The 18,386-nt window shown below is 36.2% G+C and overlaps 1 protein-coding gene across 1 annotated transcript; it reads right to left on the bottom strand.

The window, feature by feature from the left end:
- Positions 1-102: 102 nt before the first annotated feature.
- On the bottom strand, positions 103-11,335 carry LOC140957054 (GDSL esterase/lipase 5). Its single transcript, XM_073414124.1, has 5 exons — positions 11,027-11,335; positions 10,544-10,677; positions 4,954-5,184; positions 1,511-1,766; positions 103-1,421 (listed from the first exon to the last, which is right to left on the bottom strand). The coding sequence occupies exons 1-5, from the start codon at positions 11,310-11,312 to the stop codon at positions 1,195-1,197; spliced, it is 1,134 nt and encodes a 377-aa protein (XP_073270225.1). The 5' UTR covers positions 11,313-11,335; the 3' UTR covers positions 103-1,194.
- Between the last annotated feature and the right edge of the window lie 7,051 nt (positions 11,336-18,386).

Genomic DNA, 18,386 nt, shown 5'->3' with positions numbered 1-18,386 from the left:
ATGTATCCTGTAAGTATTCCTTTCCATTCTCTCCTTGGGAATTTTGACTAAACTGTGTGATCAATGCTTTTATTAATGTCTGTGTACCTAAAACCTCCAGAGGCATTAACTATGTGATCTGATTGTTTTTCTCTGTATGTGTGAATCGCTACTTGTATAACTTGGAGCTCGTTAAACTGAGAAATGGATGGCCAGAAGTGGACCTCGATGTCTGTCTTCCATTTTGTCATCTTTGATCCTCATTTGATTCTTGTTATTTCTTTTTTGAACGCCGCAATCCCTGATGAAATTTTACTTGATGAAGCTCTTTGTAATTTTTCACTATTACTCATTCTAACTTGTTGATCTCCTACGATGAACTAAGCTTTTGATCTTCGAAAGGTTTTGTTTTTTTAGTTTATTATCACAAGTTAGTCTCTGAATGCTGTCAATTTTAAGTCGCATTATGAGTTTGATCCTGCAAAATCAAGCTTCATACTATAACAATGGAATGTTGTCGACTTCATCATACTGCCACTCCACTATAATCTCAGGAGCTCTAACAGAAAGTGGAGACACCATACCTTCTGAGTCAACTACACGCTTTTCATTGGAAGGTGCATTCAGCTCTCTCTTTTGTACTATTACTTACTATGAGACATCGAAGCATAATTTTCTTCGATACACTGAAATTCAAGTAACGACTCTTATGGAGAACTAAACTTATAATTGCTTAATGTTATTCAGCTTGTGATATCTGAGAATCACTCAGTCAGGCACTGATTATGAATCCATCTCAAACTCCTGAATTTTCCTGCTTGGATTGTCTTACTTGGCTTGTGATATCTATATCTGTCAGAAATATTTCAAATTGTAAAAGGGCAATTATTCTATTCATAATTCAGAGAGAACTAAATAATAAGAGTTTTAGCCCTATATTCCACGGTTTGGGTCATAAGATCAACCAAGTAATTGCTTTGTCTTGTCTCTTCTCTGACTCTTCATTTATCTACATTCATACAGAAGCAAAATTAAAACACACATGCACCAAAAAAAAAGCCAATATGTGGTAAAATGCTCGAGGGAAAAGATCTAGAATTTTATACAAACAGATACATCAAAACCAACTTCTATCCGAATGAGTTGTACATGGACTATTCATTGTAAATAGTAATGCTGAAGAATATTTAATTAAAATGAATAAAGATTTTAGAATCATTGAAAGAAACTTTTTAGGGTATTTATTCCTGTTTGATCTCCACGCCACATACGATCTGCCATTTGTTTGTACACATTTTCAGTGAGATGATACGAATCCCAAAAGATGAACTCGTCTGGATTTTCACACAGCTCAAATTCCTTTACCGGTCTTTTCCCTCCACAGCTGAATATTCCATTAAAACTCCCCGTTCCACAGCATGCCTTTTTACTTTCTTTAAGACCTGGAAAAACATAATATTTTATTGAGTTAAATATGAAGCGTAATTTAGCTGTCTTAGACACAGGTTGCTTTGGTTTGAGAAGGATATACCATATTTTGAAGGTTGATTAATTTTTCGGGCTAAATCCCCGTTGAAATCATAGAGATAATACTTGGAGCCATTTAACTTCATCTCTATTTCTGACAAAGTCTTGGCGAGTTCAATATTATGTAGCGTTGCTAAACTTGAAGCCTCTTCCAAGCATCCACCTTCACTTCTGGTCTCAAGAATTCTTAGGCCAGGTAAACACCCCAAGTCTCCTAAATCCAGAAAACCAAATTTTCTTCCACCTTTGTTGTATATTTCCTTCGGGAAAAAATTCATGATTTATCAAATACGTTTTGTGATTAAATATACATGTATAACCATCAGTAGTTGACAAGTACAATATATATCATAGCTCTTACCGAACAAGTTGCAATATCAGTCTTTACTTGGAATTACTTATTCCTCTTCATGCATATCAATGATTTTTTTTCCTCCTCTGTAGGTTGAATGATAATTGTAAATATGATAAAAATATGAAGAAAATTTCACAGAATTTTTGCCATGTAGACTGGAGTTGAAAGACGTATCAAAAGAGCTAGGGAAAAGACAGATTGAACTGTCCTGACAATGGTCGACTCCATGCTCATCCAAACTTGGAGTATAGAACCACAACCATGAATCTGCAAAGGTACGCTAACGCTCCATTCCCTAGTTTTGCAGCTCTCTATCAAAGCACCAGGTTAATCCCACGAAAGTTATCCAATTCCATGCTACTGTACATGTTCAAGGCATGGGAAAAACGACCACAGAACCATGCAAAATCCCCTGGTCGAGTCAGCTCTCTGTCTGAACCAGTGAACCATGAAAATAAGCATGAAGGTCAGGCACGATTCCATGGTAGGCATGGAGATCAAGTATAGGAACAAAGCCGCTGACGTTATCCATGGTAGTAACTGAAGCCCAAGTGTCAAATTCATAGGTGATCAAGAACTCAAGCTAGTAACTTATTTGGAGTTAGTTAGAATCGGTGAACAACCCATTTCTGGATTGGCTAAAGGATTGATAGAGAGATCTCAAGGCTCATATATAAATTTGAGAAAGGTTTCAGTGAAGAATACAGAGCGTGCAACACAACACAAAAGAATTGCTTGAGAGTCTTCAGAGACAGTCATACAAAGTGTAAAATTCAAGAGAATTCTTTCTGTATTCAAAAGAGAGAATCGAGTGAATTGGTAGTACAAATATTTGTATTGTATCTCAAACATCTTGATCGATTATAGTGTCTCCGTGGATGTAGATCTGTTTAGGATCAAACTACGTAAAATTCTGGTCGTCTTGCATTTTCTGTTATGTTCTTGCATGGGTTAATCGAAAATCAATGTTGATCGAGATCTTGTATGTAGATCTCAAATTACTCTCATTACTGGAGTGAAATTGATCGAATATTTGGTGAAATTTAACAAGAAGTGGCATCAGAGACATGTTTTTATCCTAGTTCCGATCAAGAAAAGATGACAACCAAGATTGATGTGGGAAGGTTTGATGGCAAAGGGGATTTTGGAATCTGGCACCGGAGAATGTATGCAATCCTTGTTCAACAAAATTTGCGAAGGCGCTGGAGGTCTAAAATGTTTACCAGAAACACTCACTGACGAACATAAGTTTGAACACATGGAAACGGCCTTCAGCAAACTCACACTGCATTTAGATGATAAGGTGTTGCGCCAAGTATCATCTGAAACAACAGCTGTAGGACTCTGGAAGAAACTTGAGGATCTCTACATGACAAAATACCTTCAAGACAGAATCTACTTGAAGGGTAAGTTTCTCGGCTATAAGATGAATGAGTCCAAATCAATTTCTGATAACCTTGATAACTACAATAGACTAATCCTACATTTGGGGAACATAGGGATTAGCATTGATGAAGAAGATAAGGCTATTATTCTGTTAAATGCCTCGCAAAAATCTTTTTAGACATTCGTAGAAACAATGAAATATGCCAGAGAATCACTATCTTTTGTTGATGTCAAAATGCTTTAAAATCAAAAGAATCGAAAAATCAAGTTGAAAAGCCCACATCAAGCAATGCAGATAGTCTCAACATTAGAGGCAGACCAGAAAAGGGGCCTCAAATACAAATCCAAGAACAAGTATAAGTCCAAAACAAAGGAGACGGAGTGTTTCCACTGTCACAAATGGGAACATCCTAGAAAGAACTGAGGTTCTTTGTGTTACTGATCTTGACAGTGAACATTGTTGGGTACTCGTCAGTGGTTGTACCTTCCATATGAGTCCAAATAAGGGATGGTTTGAGTCTTTTCAAGAATCAGAATGGGGCCAAGTTATATTAGGAAATAATAAAACCTGTAAGATACTTGGCATAGGGGGTCCTTAAGACTAAAGATGTTTGATGGCAGTGAAATAATTCTCAGTATTGTGAGGTATATACCTGAACTCAAAAGAAACCTGATCTCACTTGGTGCTCTGCACCAATCAGGTCACACATTAAAGGTGAAAATGGAAGACTAAGTACAAGAGCAGCATAAACAAGGAAAACTTCAAACCAAGCAGTTGGACCCTCTGAAGTTTTGTGAGGACTGTGTGAAAGGAAAATCCACAAGGATCAAGTTCTCAAAGGGTCTTCATATGACTAAACTACCTTAGACTATGTTCACTATGATTTGTGGGGTCCCTCAAGGGTGGCCTCGAATGGTGGAGCTAGATACTTCATGATCATTGTAGATGATTTCTCCCAAAGGATATGGATATTCATGCTAAAATTAAAGACTGAAGCACTTGAAAAGTTTGAAGGCATGGAATGTCCTTTAGGTAAATCAAACTGAGAGAAAATCTAAAGTCTTGAGAACATACAATGGATTACAATATTGCTCGAAGGATTTGAGGATTACGGTAAGAAGGAAGGCATAATGAGACATCACATAATAGCATCTACATTTGATGTTGCACACACATATCAAGTTTGTATTTTTCTACATTTGACCCTTCAGAATTGTAAGATAAATACAAACCCAAGAGTGTAAAATGTAATATAAATACAAACATGAAGGGTGTTTGCAATTTTAGAAATTTTTATTTATTTTTTATTTTTCACGAATCTCGAAAGAATAAATGTAACATTTAAATATAATCTGATTTTTTTTTTGTTATAATTAGGAAAAATCTTAGGAAGGTAGATATAATTATCCCTAATTTTTTTCCACTTTAATATTTTGACTATCTTAGCTTCTGCGATTACAAACATAATGGTTAAACTAAAGTGTAAATGGAAACAAATTTGAACTCGTAGCTGAGTATACTATATATTGGCTTAGTTTAGTGCATTTGCTAATCTTATCACAATCATGTTCAAATCTTGAAAATGAATAAAATCAGTGTAGAGAGAGTTTTCCGTTGATTAGTATGAATCAAATCTGGCTCAAGAATCAATTATCTGTATCCAAAAATTGAGGGAAAAAAAGGGTGGAAGTACAAATTCACTTACTTGGATAGCAATGGTCAAGTTCCCGACAACCATCCCAACATATTGCGATCGTGTAAAGCCGAGCACTGCCGTCGAATTCAAGAGGAAACGGCTTATGTAATCATTGGTTCCAATGCTGAAAAGATATACTGCATTTGATAATATATCATTTGCGCCATCATGGTTTAATTTGTGCTTCAATCGTTTCACTTCCATATTATAGTACTCCAGTTGTGACTTAAGATCAATCACCTGAAAATTAGTAATGACTAATGATGAACTAATAAATAACATAGGAATTTAAGTACTTCCTAATTTGGGAAGAAATGTGGAATGTTGCGTGACATGGTTATGTTGAGATCACATTCGGAAAAAAACGAGTATATTAATCATCTTATTAAAAACATAACGTTGAGGTGCGATAATTGATACAACAATCGAAACGTTTTGTTTGAATATATGCATGAAATCATTTCTCTAGTCCTATATAAGTTTTAATATATATGGGCCCAACGTGATTTCAATTTTCTCTGACTTCTCCCTCGTCTCAAAGTCAGCCAATGCTTCTTGTCGAAGAAACACCTCTCAAAATTGATTGAAGGTTTTTATTTTTCACGTCATATGCTTCATTTTGATACTAGTTTAGGATGTAAATGTCGAACCTAACTGAAACCCGAAACCTGAAACCTAGCTGGCGGATCCATTTCTACTCGAGTTATTCTTCAATTTCTCAAATGATTTTCGGTTGTTTTCTGTGTCGTGTAGCTATGATTCTAATAGTAATAAATTTTCTTTGATTTTAGGTGTCAAAAGCCTCAATTTTCAGCCTATTTTAGCAGGTGCCGCTGTGAGTTCTTCCGAGCACCACCGCAAGCTGCCGTAAATTCGACATTTCTGAAATTTACCTTCGAAGCTAGGTTGAGCTCGATTTTCAGCCTATTGTTTGAATTAGTAGGCTGTCCGGGCAGGAGAAATCATTCGCTTCAATTTACTTTGATTTCAACTCAATTATCGCACCAATATTGATTTATTTATCGGGTTAATTTTGTAGTTACCAGAGTTTATTGGCTTTGAGGTTTATCTTGGCGACCCTATAAATTTTGGTTGAAATATTATTACAATTATTTGATGATTCAATAGTCTTTAGATAATTATTAAATTGTTGTAGTCAATTCGGACATAAGAATTAATAGTCAAATTTAAATGTGGAGAATTCTTGAAAAATTTGTTGATGCCTAAGTTTATTGTCGAAAATTCATTAATGACTAAGTTTATTTGTTTGGGTAAGTCGATTTTCTATTTGTGGTGATTTTTTTTTTTTTGTTGAATCCTTGGATTATCATTGAGATCATGTTTGTGTTTTTGTATTTTCTTGGGTTTTCATCAATGTATAATTTGTATATCGATAATTCTCATTAGTTATATATAATGTATTTGAGAAAATGCTTGTGATAATTTTTCTTTTATTATTGCATTTTTTTTTATTTTCGACGTGCTTTATGACGAATTTTGGGACTTCGTTGTTACGAGTTAGATGTGTATATTCAATTAATTTTCTGAGAAGTGAATTATATATGCATTAATAGATTTGTTTTTGTAATAGAAACTCAAGAAATCAAAAAGAAAACTTTTTTCATTTTTTAAACAAAAATCTAGTGCATTAGCTAGTGAGAGTATTCTCCAACCAATGCTGAGATCTTAAACCATGATGAATAACATTCTACCAAGTGTTAAAAGAGTTGATAATGATGTTAGTGGTTATGTTTAACTAGACCGGACCATGTGTACTTTAATATGGTGATGTCATGTCAATGAAAAAGATATAATCTGATGATCTTATATCTTATGGGGGGCCATAACAACCTTTTACGGAGTATCTGCGAACCAAATTAGGAGAACATTATCGAATATTTCAAAAATGTTGATTTGAGAAATTTTCTTAGTTGGAATTCTATCCTAATAAAGATGCGTCATTCTGCTTTTCATGTTTTTTTTCAAAGAAAAAGAGGCTCGTTATCTTGCATTTACAATTTATGGTTTTAGAGTTTGGAAAAGAGTTAATGATGGACAAAGATGTGCTTTATTGATGCATACAGAAAGTACCATTTCATCACATAACAATTTCGTGCAATCTATGATCGTTTTGATGAATTTAAGTGGCCACATCGATAAATTAATGAATGCATAAACAATAAAAGAAGTGAAGAAGAACCAACTGAGGCTTATGACCACAATTGAAATTATTATGGCTTTGTTTGCAAAGATGTGTAATGAGAAGACATGATAAATCTTCATCTTCCAAAAATAATCTTATAGAGATGATAATGTTTATGTGAAAATAGATGTTAACAATAATAATGTTATTTTAGAAAAAAACACCAAGAAATGCAAGGTATACATCACCAGACATTCAAAAAAACATTTTGAATATTTTTGTAGAGAGAACGAGAAAGAAAATATGTGAGAGGTTGGTAGTAAAAAGTTTTGTCTTTTAGTTGATAAGACTAAATACATATTAGACAAAGATCAAATGACTATCGTGTTGAGATTTGACAATTGTGAAGGCTTCTTATTGGAACATTTTGATATTATGCGTCCAGTTGATAGCACTGTGACAACACTTAAAAAAAAAAGTAATGTGCTTGGTCAACATGAGTTGCATACAAGATATTTGAAGTCAAGGATGCGATGAAGCTAGTAATATGTGTGGCTCATGGAATAGACTGCAGGCTCTTTCTTTGAGGGTTCTATTTGGCTATTTTTTCAAAATCGACTTATATTTATAATCTTATTAAGGCATCTTCAACATATCACACTGAGTTGCAATCTGCTCAAACTATTGAAATTTCAAATATTGTAGCTACTGGTATTCACGAGACAAGTACTAGCCTTAATCAAATTAGTACTTTGCAGTGAGCTGACAAGACGCGTTGGAATTTCATTTTAACTTGATTTGCAGCATGATAGATATGTACAACTCTATGATTATCGTGCTTGAGCATATGGTTGGAAGAAGCATATTCGAATTCTATATGAGGAGAAACTACATGTTCTTTGATTGCAATGAGATAATTTGATTTGGTATTTATCTTATATTTGATGCACAAGATTATAAGGATAATAAATTTGCTATGTCGAGCTTTGCAAGATAAGTCTCTGAACATTTTAAATGGGAATTTTGTCTCAACGACAAAATCTTTACTTCATACTTTAAAAGTAGAATGTTATGATATTCTTCTAACGATCGTGTAATCAATTTGTCAAAATAATGGTATTGAGATAGCAAATATGAATGCTTGTTATAGATATGATATAAGACGTTCTTGCCAGCGATGTGATTTTATTTCATTTGAGCACTATTAGATTTTTTTATCGTGCTTGTTCTATCCCGCTGATTTCAATAGACAAGAATTACATTATTTGTGAAATCAGTTGGATCATTATAAGTTTGATAAAATTAATCATGAAAGGTTTCAAAATATCTATATCATTTATGAATTATGTCGACGATTATTAGAGACTTAAAATTCACGATATAATCATTTAATTGACAAAATTGATTCATCTTATTTTAACACTTCTGTTTATACTGCAACAACAGCATAATCATTTTCAGACATGAAACCTCTTATCGGAATAATATAGAAGATAAGTTCTTGCCAGATTCTATGATTGTCTACATTGAAAGAGGGTTTTCGGCAAAGATCGAAATTGATTCAATAATTGAAGAGTTATATTCTATGAAAAATCGCAGGGCATATCTTCAGTAGCTCATATCTTGTTCGCGTCACTGTGTAATATTCGTAGTTGACATTAAATTTTTTGCCAGTATTCCTTGATTATAAGTCAGTCTTTTATTATATTTTAATTTTTAAATATTTAATATATTTATATTTTTATCGGATCAGTAACTCAGTGCCAAAAAATTTTCTAGCTACGCTCTTGCTTGGACAACTTTACATTTTAAAATATTAGACTTGTCACACTATCGCTAGCTATAATTTTGGATAAAATAGAAAGGGTTTGATCTTACAATTAATATCAGAGCAGAGCCAATGTTATAAGTTCGGTTTATATGGATTGCAAGATATACAACTATATATTGAGGGATGTTTTTTGATGTACAATAATTGTTTTTTACTGAGTAGAGCAATAGAAACGTGCGCTTAAGCATATTCAATGTTTAAAAAATTAGAGTTGCAACGTTACCGCTAGCTATAACTTTAGGTAAGACGACAATCGGTCGACCCTACACATACTCTTTCTGCAAAATGTATATTGGTTCGAGAGACAAGAAACTCGATTCCCCTTAAACAAGGCTTGAGGTTTGAGTTATGTGAATTAAGAGAGATGCACGAAAACTGTAGTTTGTAATATATATAAACATAGACGCGAAAAAACATCTGATCCTTCTTGCAATTTAATTTCAGTCAAAGGTTTTTAGTCTCAGCTACCAAAATGTTACTACGAAATTTCAGAAGACGACGTCATCAATTAATGTGCGGGCCTTGTTGTTTTGGGCCTTGCCTTATGAATTGACAAGCAAAGAGGGACTTTTGAAATGGGCCCACCTTTTTTGTGATTGAAGGGCGAGTGAGGTTAAGTACAACATATTAATTAGTTTTAAACGTTGAAATTATTTTTTGAAAAAGAATTGGAAATCGGGTTGAATGAAGAAATAAAAACAATAAATTTTTTAGATAAATGATTATTTTATTTGTTTTTTGTGGCCGAAAACACAAATTTTTCCATTATTAAATCTTGGTCGCATCAAGATTTGACAAAATAAATAAAGGTGACACCGACGTCGTAAAACACAGAAAAGTATTAATGAAAAAACATGCAAACTCATGGGTGGAAACGAACCTAACCTACTATTATATATATACATATATACATATTATATAGAAAATATGCCTAATAAATTGGCTCCTTCATTGACCTTAATTAACTCTTGAATCGTGATGGCTTCCAAGTAATCATTATGCTCCCTCAGCTCGTGTAGATTTTAGTTAATCTTAGCCTTTGCGGAAGTATTTGGATTCTAGTGATAGATTTGAAATAACTTCATTTTGAGATGACATTGAACTAAGCATACTCTCATTTTAATATCCATTCATATTTATTTAGGACAATTACAGCGTACCCGTGAGACATAAATTTGATATAAAATAAAAAAATTAATTTAATTTAAATGCTTAAACGTAGTACGTTATTGTTGGTGGTCAACCAAACTAATTAAAACAATAGCTGGTGAATTGATTTTTAAAATATATTTTAAAATCACACATACCAACATATATATAGTTTTGCTATGATGCTCACCAACCGTACTCACTTCTGTGCTTACCAATGATATGACACTCACTTATTAGATATGTGTCAACTCATTGGTGAACACATAAATAAGCACGTACGGTTAATGGACAATATAACAAACCTGTATAAGTCTTGTCTTGATAAATCTAGGCACACATAACATCTAATTGAATATGAATCATAGGGAAAATATGCCATTCAAATGGGACACCTTCAAATTTCTTTATTTATAAATTTTTTGACTAAAAATATAAGATTTGAAAAATGCAAGAGAGAAAGAAAAGACACGTACCGATCCTTGGAAAGTTTCTGTTAGGGCTCCAGCTCCAGCTGAAGCAAAATTTACCCCATGGTAACTATTATTATTGGAATCTTCATTTCTTGGTTGTAGATAGGGACGAATCATTGGCAACTTCGCAAGTTCAGCTACACATGCCAAAAAATATTTATATATATAATTAAATACGATAAAAAAAGATAAAATTACTTGGCCAACATTTCTTCTCAATAATTCTAAAATCAAAGAATATTCATAATAAATAATTTATTAAAAGGTACATACACACACACACACACACACACACACACACACACATATATACGCACACATCTGGTGCTCAGTGCATGTATATGGGCATAGAGAGTCAACTGGTGATGTTTCTTGTAGTGTTAATGTGCATTCTTGCGTGTGAATCTCAATATTTGTGTAAAAATACATATATAGAATACCATTTTAATTTATATATATATACTCGAGTCGCTAGTGAGTACTCACCAATGAAATCTATTATCAAACGACCGTCAGAAAATCTCCCGGTCGGGTGCTTGAAGTAGGTTTCACCATATGGCCAGAAATTGGCTTGATCAAGAGTCGTCGTGTTGATGTAGTTGTTGTTGCCAGGGTCGAAAAACGAGTCCCCGAATATGAAGAGTGCCGTCGGTTTTATCGGTTTCAGGCAGTGTTTGAAGCCGGCTGTTGATGGTGGGAAGGAAACTAGAGCGCAAGTGAGGATGAAGATGAGGAAGAATGGTGGAATCGCCATATAGTTGACTTGTTGCATTGATTTTCATGTATGGCGTCTTCTCTTACTTCATATGAATTATTATTATTATTACTATTTTTATTATGGGTATTTGTTTAATTTGTATATATTTGGATTATTTTTCACGTGCATTTAAATTAAAATATTTAGAGTAGGTCAGTTCCCATTTTTATGGTACATATAAACAAGGTTACTAAATTTAAGTAAAGTATTTCTTTATTCAACTTACTTATCGGATACATACGATGTGTGTGTTATGTAAATTTTGGTTTTTGAAACTTAAATGATGGTTATCCGGCTAGATTAGTGGAATAAATATGTAAGGACCGTGTATCGTATTATCGTAAATCCTGTGTGATTATCGATAATCTATGAAATTGTCATGTGATTATGTAGTTGATGTATATCCTGACAAGGGAAATTGAGAAAATGAATATTGAATACGAATTGACGTGGTAAGAGATCGAGTGGAAAAGCCGGACGTCAATATAATACCAAAATCAATATTTGGACAGAACATGTGGCGCCCGAGCGGTAGAAAATGACCGCCCGAGCGCCAGTGTGGAATAAGGGGTGTTCTCAGACAGAACATGCCGCGCCCGAGCGGTAGTTTTTGACCGCCCGAGCGCGGTGCAAGTGACACTCGGGGGCAGAACATCTCGCGCTCGGGCGCGAGAATTCTACCGCCCGAGCGCCGAAGCGGTGGATTGATAAGAACGAGGTTCTTCCTCTTTTTCTTTATTTCTTTCACGGCAGCTTCGAGAGACACGAGAGATTTCGATCTTCTTTCGTCCGAATCGACTTTGAAACGCTGTCTAAACGCGAAACAAACTATATATTTGTGATCGTCGCGTCGAGGGCTTCTGACTGAGGTAATTTTCTTCTAGTTCTAGCAGCTCTAAATATCAAAGCGTTGGAATATCGTGCATTTGAAGTAGAATTTCTTATATGTAGTAGAATAACCGACAAGAAACTCATATTCGAAGTCGGAATTGAATTATATTATGATTTGAATTTGATATGAATTTTTGAAGTTTCAAATAATATTTGAAACTCATATTAATGATTTTTGATTAGGTTATTGATTGGAATGAGTATGTTATTGATGTAGATAAAGTATTATACCGATATCTTCAGGCTACATCAACTGGAACGAAGAATTGAGGTATTTTGCGACCGAGTAACATACGACAGGTATCTGTATCATATGATATATCTTTGATTGATTTGATTGATTGGATTGAGAATACATGTCTATATGCCTTATTTGTTGAGTTTATGTGGCATACATGACATGCACGTTGAGCTATGATCCTTGGATACCCTGATATGATTTGATTTGATTCTGGGGTTTGTGAACACAATGCTATGTTTGGTATTAAATGACCCTTAAAGCATAGACATTTGTGGCTCCGATGATTGGATATGAGATTTGGGATTTGATGGCGCTTCGTCGACGCTATCATACGAGTATCCCTTATTGAGGCCGGTGTGCCAGCTCGAGCATTGATTTGATAGCGATTCGATTGACTCTGACATGTGCTCAGTGGATGGGCATTTGACCTGATACCTCCACGACATACATGCATTGCATATCATATATCATTATTTAGATATCTGTGGTATATATTGTGGTTGCTTCAGACTGAGCTTTGCTCACCCCAGATGTGGCTGTTGTTGTCTTTGTATGTTGACAATGACAGGTACTCCAGGATATCAGAAGACCGGCGAGGGTGCTTCTGGAGGGAGTCATAGTTTGATTTGAGGTTTAGTGGTTGTTTCCCAGTATATATGTATATGTATCTATATACCGGGGTATGTCCCGAGGATATGATTTGTTGTTGTATGAGTTGTTTTGATTATGTGTGGGCATGTTTTATGTTGTGAGATGAAATACTATTTTTAGTATTCAAATAGCATATTTTGGGCTCATTGTAAAGAAATTTTAAACTCGTTTTCCGCTGTGATTAATTAACCCTAATCAAATTGTGTTGTAATAACGATTAGGAGCAAAGGGCCCCACACGGAGTGGTATCAGAGCATAGCTGGGAATGCTCGATTGAGTCTTTTGTACACTTGAATAGGCACGAATGAATTGTGCGCATGTGTTTGAATTATTTGTATTACTTGCTCTTACTTGATTTGATTTGAGTAAGTATCTGATGAGATTGATGATACGAGATGATGAGATTATGAAATTGATATGAAATTGTGATATTCATCATATGATTTGTAGATGGATCCCACAAATGAAACTACGAGTAGCAGTACTGAGAGGATTGCTGGACAATTTGAAGGATTGTCCATGGATGTAGTGATGGCTCGATTCCAGGATTTAAAACCACCGAGGTACTTTGGCACTGAGAGTGCGGAAAGAGCTGAAACCTGGTTGAAGGATATTGAGCATCTGTTTAATATTGTGGAGTATTCCAAGTCTCGGAGACTGAAACTTGCTTTATATCAGTTGAAAGACCGAACTAAATCTTGGTGGGAAGCCGCTGAGATTGGATTGAAAGAGGCCGGGATTGAAGTCACATGGGATGTCTTCAAGGCCCAGTTTTTGGAGCAGTATTCTCCTCCTTCTTATTATACTGCTTAGGAGAATGAATTCAATAATCTGCAGCAGGGAACGATGTCTGTTGCAGAATATGCTTCAAAATTTTCTACTCTGTTGAAGTATGCACCTCACGTAGGTGGGAATGCGAGGGCAAAATATGACAGGTTTGTAAATGGTTTACATCCTGCGATATATACTTATGTTGTTTCTGGTTTGCCTACCAACTACGCAGAGGCAGTGGAACGAGCCAAGGCAGCTAAGGCTGGACTCAGGCGAGGAGGTCCACAGTATACTCCTCCACCACCAATGTCAGCTCAGCAGCCTGCATTGCGTCCAAGGGGTAAGAAGTTCAAGAAGACTGGTTCTGTTTCTTCGTCTTCTTCGAGTTCGAGTAGATCCCAGAGAGGGAGTCCATTGATTGCTCCTTACTGTAGTCATTGTGGGGGTAAACATACTATCGAGCTGTGTCGAGGTATGTTTGGTACTTGTTATCAGTGTGGGCAGGAAGGTCGTTTCTCTCGAGTATGTCCGAACAGGGGTACGACTTCTTCTCAACCCCAGCCAGGATTTAGAGGTGGCCCTAGCATGATGAGACCTGCTGTTCCTGTTCCATCTTTTCAGCAGTCGAGTGTCCCACGATATCGAGGACCAGGTGGTCAGACTGCCCAGGTTCCTCCTCAATTTCGAGTGTATGCTATGACTGAGGATCAGGCGAAAGAAGCTCCTGGTGGTGTGATTGCAGGTATTTGCATGCTTTGCGATTATCCTGCACGTGTTTTATTTGATACAGGAGCATCTCACTCATTCATATCGCATGCACTTGTTGCATCTCATGATATTGAGTGTACCCCGTTGTATGAGGTTTTGTCGATAGCCACGCCAGCAGGAAAGATTATTTTGTCTGAGCAAGTTGTGCATAATTGTGTATTGGTATATGAGGATAATGTGATGTTCTTGAATTTGATTGTCCTCCCAATGCACGACTTTTATTGTATTGTTGGCATGGATATGTTGACAACAAATCGAGCTACTGTTGATTGTTTTCATGGAGTGGTTCGATTTCGACCTGTTGATGGACTCAAGTGGAATTTTTATGGCAAGGGTTCCCAAGCCAAAATTCCATTGGTATCCTCTTTGGAAATGTCTCAACTTTTGACTAGCGGAGATGAAGGTTATCTTATCTACGCTATTGATGTCTCTAAGAAGGAGCCTTCTTTATCTGATATTCCTGTTGCGAACGAATTCCCAGATGTATTTCCCGATGAGATTCTTGATTTTCCGCCACATCGAGAAGTTGAGTTTAGTATTGATCTTGTGCCGAGGACTGCACCTATATCGAAAGCTCCTTATCACATGGCACCATTGGAATTGAAAGAATTGAAAGAACAATTACAGGATCTTCTCGACAAGGGAAATATTCGATCGAGTGTATCACCTTGGGGAGCTCCAGTTTTATTTGTTCAAAAGAAAGACGGTACTATGCGAATGTGTATCGATTATAGGCAACTGAATCGGGCTACTGTGAAAAATAAGTACCCACTTCCTCGTATTGATGATCTCTTTAATCAGCTTCAGGGTACTTCTGTATACTCGAAGATTGATCTTCGTTCTGGGTATCATCAAGTACGTGTTCGATAAGAAGATGTGCCTAAAACTGCTTTTCGTACCAGGTATGGCCACTATGAATTCTTGGTTATGCCATTCGGTCTCACGAATGCTCCTGCTGTATTTATGGATCTAATGAATCGTGTCTTTCGAGATTATCTTGACCGCTTCGTTATTGTTTTTATCGATGATATTCTCGTGTATTCAAAATCGAACAAGGAGCATACTGAACATTTGAGACTTGTATTTCAAACTCTTCGTAATGGACCTTTATATGCTAAATTGTCCAAATGCGAATTCTGGATGGACAAAGTGATATTTTTAGGCCACGTCATTTCGAGACATGACATATCTGTTGATCCTGCTAAGGTTGAAGCTGCATTGAATTGGCCGAGACCTAAGAATGTTCCTGAGATTCGTAGCTTCATGGGTTTGGCTGGTTATTATCGTCGTTTTATTGAAGGATTTTCGAAAATAGCTAAACCTATTACTCAACTGACACAGAAGAATCAGCGATTCATTTGGTCAGATGAATGTGAAGATAGTTTTATTGAATTGAAGACGAGATTGACCACAGCACTTGTGCTTACTATTCCCTCAGGTACCGGAGGATTTGTAGTGTGTACAGATGCGTCTGGTAAAGGTTTGGGCTATGTTCTGATGCAACATGGGAAAGTGATTGCTTATGCGTCTCGTCAATTGAAATCTCATGAAACACGTTATCCTGTTCATGATCTTGAATTGGCTGCCATTATGTTTGCTTTGAAGATTTGGCGCCATTATTTGTATGGAGAAAAGTTTATTATTTATTCGGACCATAAGTGTAATGCCCAAGAATTGTAGGTTGATAAGATGAGATTATGAAGTTTGCATGAAAGGACACCGTCCCCGCGCCACAGTTTCTACCGCACCCGCGGTGTAAGGGCAGAAAGTAGAGTTTTGAATACAAGAGAGACCGCACCCGCGGAAGAAAGTATACCGCACATGCGGTTGAGTGGCAGTAGGGTCAGCGCACCCGCGGTAAATGACTGAGCGCACCCGCGGTCGTCGAGTCTAGAATTTTGGATGGAATGCCGTAGCTTGAGCGCACCCGCGGTGTTGAGGTAGCGCACCCGCGGTGCTCTGTGCGGGAAATCCACCTTTTCTTCTCAAGTTGACACATGGCATGTATATATATATATAGACTTGGTGCTGATTCAATTCTTCCTCCTTCAGCAGACCAGCAACGAGAGCTCCACTTTTCCTCTTTTCTTCAACACTTGGTTGTGACAAATCCGTTTAATCAAATTACGATCCGAGACTAGATTTGTGCTCCTCTCTTCAATAGCTTCGTAAGGATGTAAGTCTTGTTTATTTCCTACCTGAAGTGAAGTAGATGTTGGGGGAATTTGATATGATTGAGATTATGTGTTCTTATGATTATGGTGATAGTATATTTGAAACCGGATCGAAGTAATGATACCGTATGCGATTATTACGATTTTTTCAGTATATATGTGTATGAAATTATGCAGATTTTCAGAGTTGAAATGTTTATGATATTGATTATGAATTGTGATTTAGTATCGATTGTTGTTGAGTTGATCGGTATCGCAAGATTACGCCGTTATGCCGTCGAATTGTATCGAGATTGGATATTGAACCGTACTAGTATTGGTTGGAGTTGGAGATTGATCTTGTGATATTTGACATTGCCATTTCAGATTTATATTGACAAGATTCGACTTCAAGATTTCGATCACGATAAAGACTGAACAACGGAAGGTATGATTCAATGTTGATTCGGGAAGATACAACTCGAGCTAGATTCGACTTGAGTTTCCCTAAATCACATACTAGATGATTATTACCTTGTGATGCTTTATTTATTGATTTACCTTAAAGCATTGAGATAGGAGAGTCCTTGGTAGATTAGCCAAGCCGGATGTTCGGTTGTGTCGATGGGCGTAGGAGAAGATTCACTCCTATTGTAGACATTCGATACAGAGGACCGAAGTCTGGGAATAAGACGTACCTCCACCCCGATTGGGAGAGTAGGTGGGAGACTTGTTACGTCTTATTCACACCGGGATCCCTAGACTTAGAGTCGAGTCAAAGATATGAATTTGATTTACGTTGCCTGAATTAGATTAGTTGTGTTTCATAGACTATGGAACATATTCCTATTGTTTACATTCATGATAGCATGTTCATGATTTATCTTGTGTATATGCATGTATACATTGTTTTATACTGGGTTTTATTCTCACCGGAGTTTTCGGCTGTTGTTGTGTCTATATGTGTGCATAACAACAGGTGGGGCAGGATCAGGGTCGAGACGAGGATGAGTGAGAGATGATAGCGTGGCGATCACGGGCGTAGCAGAATAATTAGTTGTTGTATTAGACATGTATTAATACTTTTAAATACTAGTTTGATTGTATGAATGAAACAAGTCATGTATTTGCTTGTAATGAAATGCAATAAATCTTATGTATGTGTAGTATATTAAAAGTAAAATTTTGACCCACATTTTCTAACAAAGATCCAATTAATCCCAAAAAGAATCGAGTTAGAGCCCGGGTCCCCACAACAGGTGGTATCAGAGCAATAGATCCTTTAGATTGAAATAGAATAGAATGAGCCGTAGGTTCTGTATAGACTGAGATAGAAGAGAGTGAACGGGGTAGATTGAGTCGTCTTCCTTGCTTTTGTTGTACTAGCATGATTTATTGTTTTCTCTATTACATGTTGTCTTGTTATCTGAGTTGATTACAGCATGTAATTGCAAAGACTGAATCAGAACCGATTCTGGATCAGAGGTATATGATCAGAGGAGGGCTGAGACAGATTGTATAGATTGTGTACTAATCCGTTTGATAATCAGATATGCCTCCTCGACGAGTACCGCAACCAGTAGCAGGTCGGGCACCAGAACAGGGCAGTACATC

This window comes from Primulina huaijiensis, chromosome 14, assembly GCF_012295235.1.
Source record: "Primulina huaijiensis isolate GDHJ02 chromosome 14, ASM1229523v2, whole genome shotgun sequence".
Lineage (NCBI taxonomy): Eukaryota > Viridiplantae > Streptophyta > Magnoliopsida > Lamiales > Gesneriaceae > Primulina > Primulina huaijiensis.
Note: the sequence above shows the minus strand (reverse complement) of the source record. Positions and strands in the feature narration are given on the sequence as shown.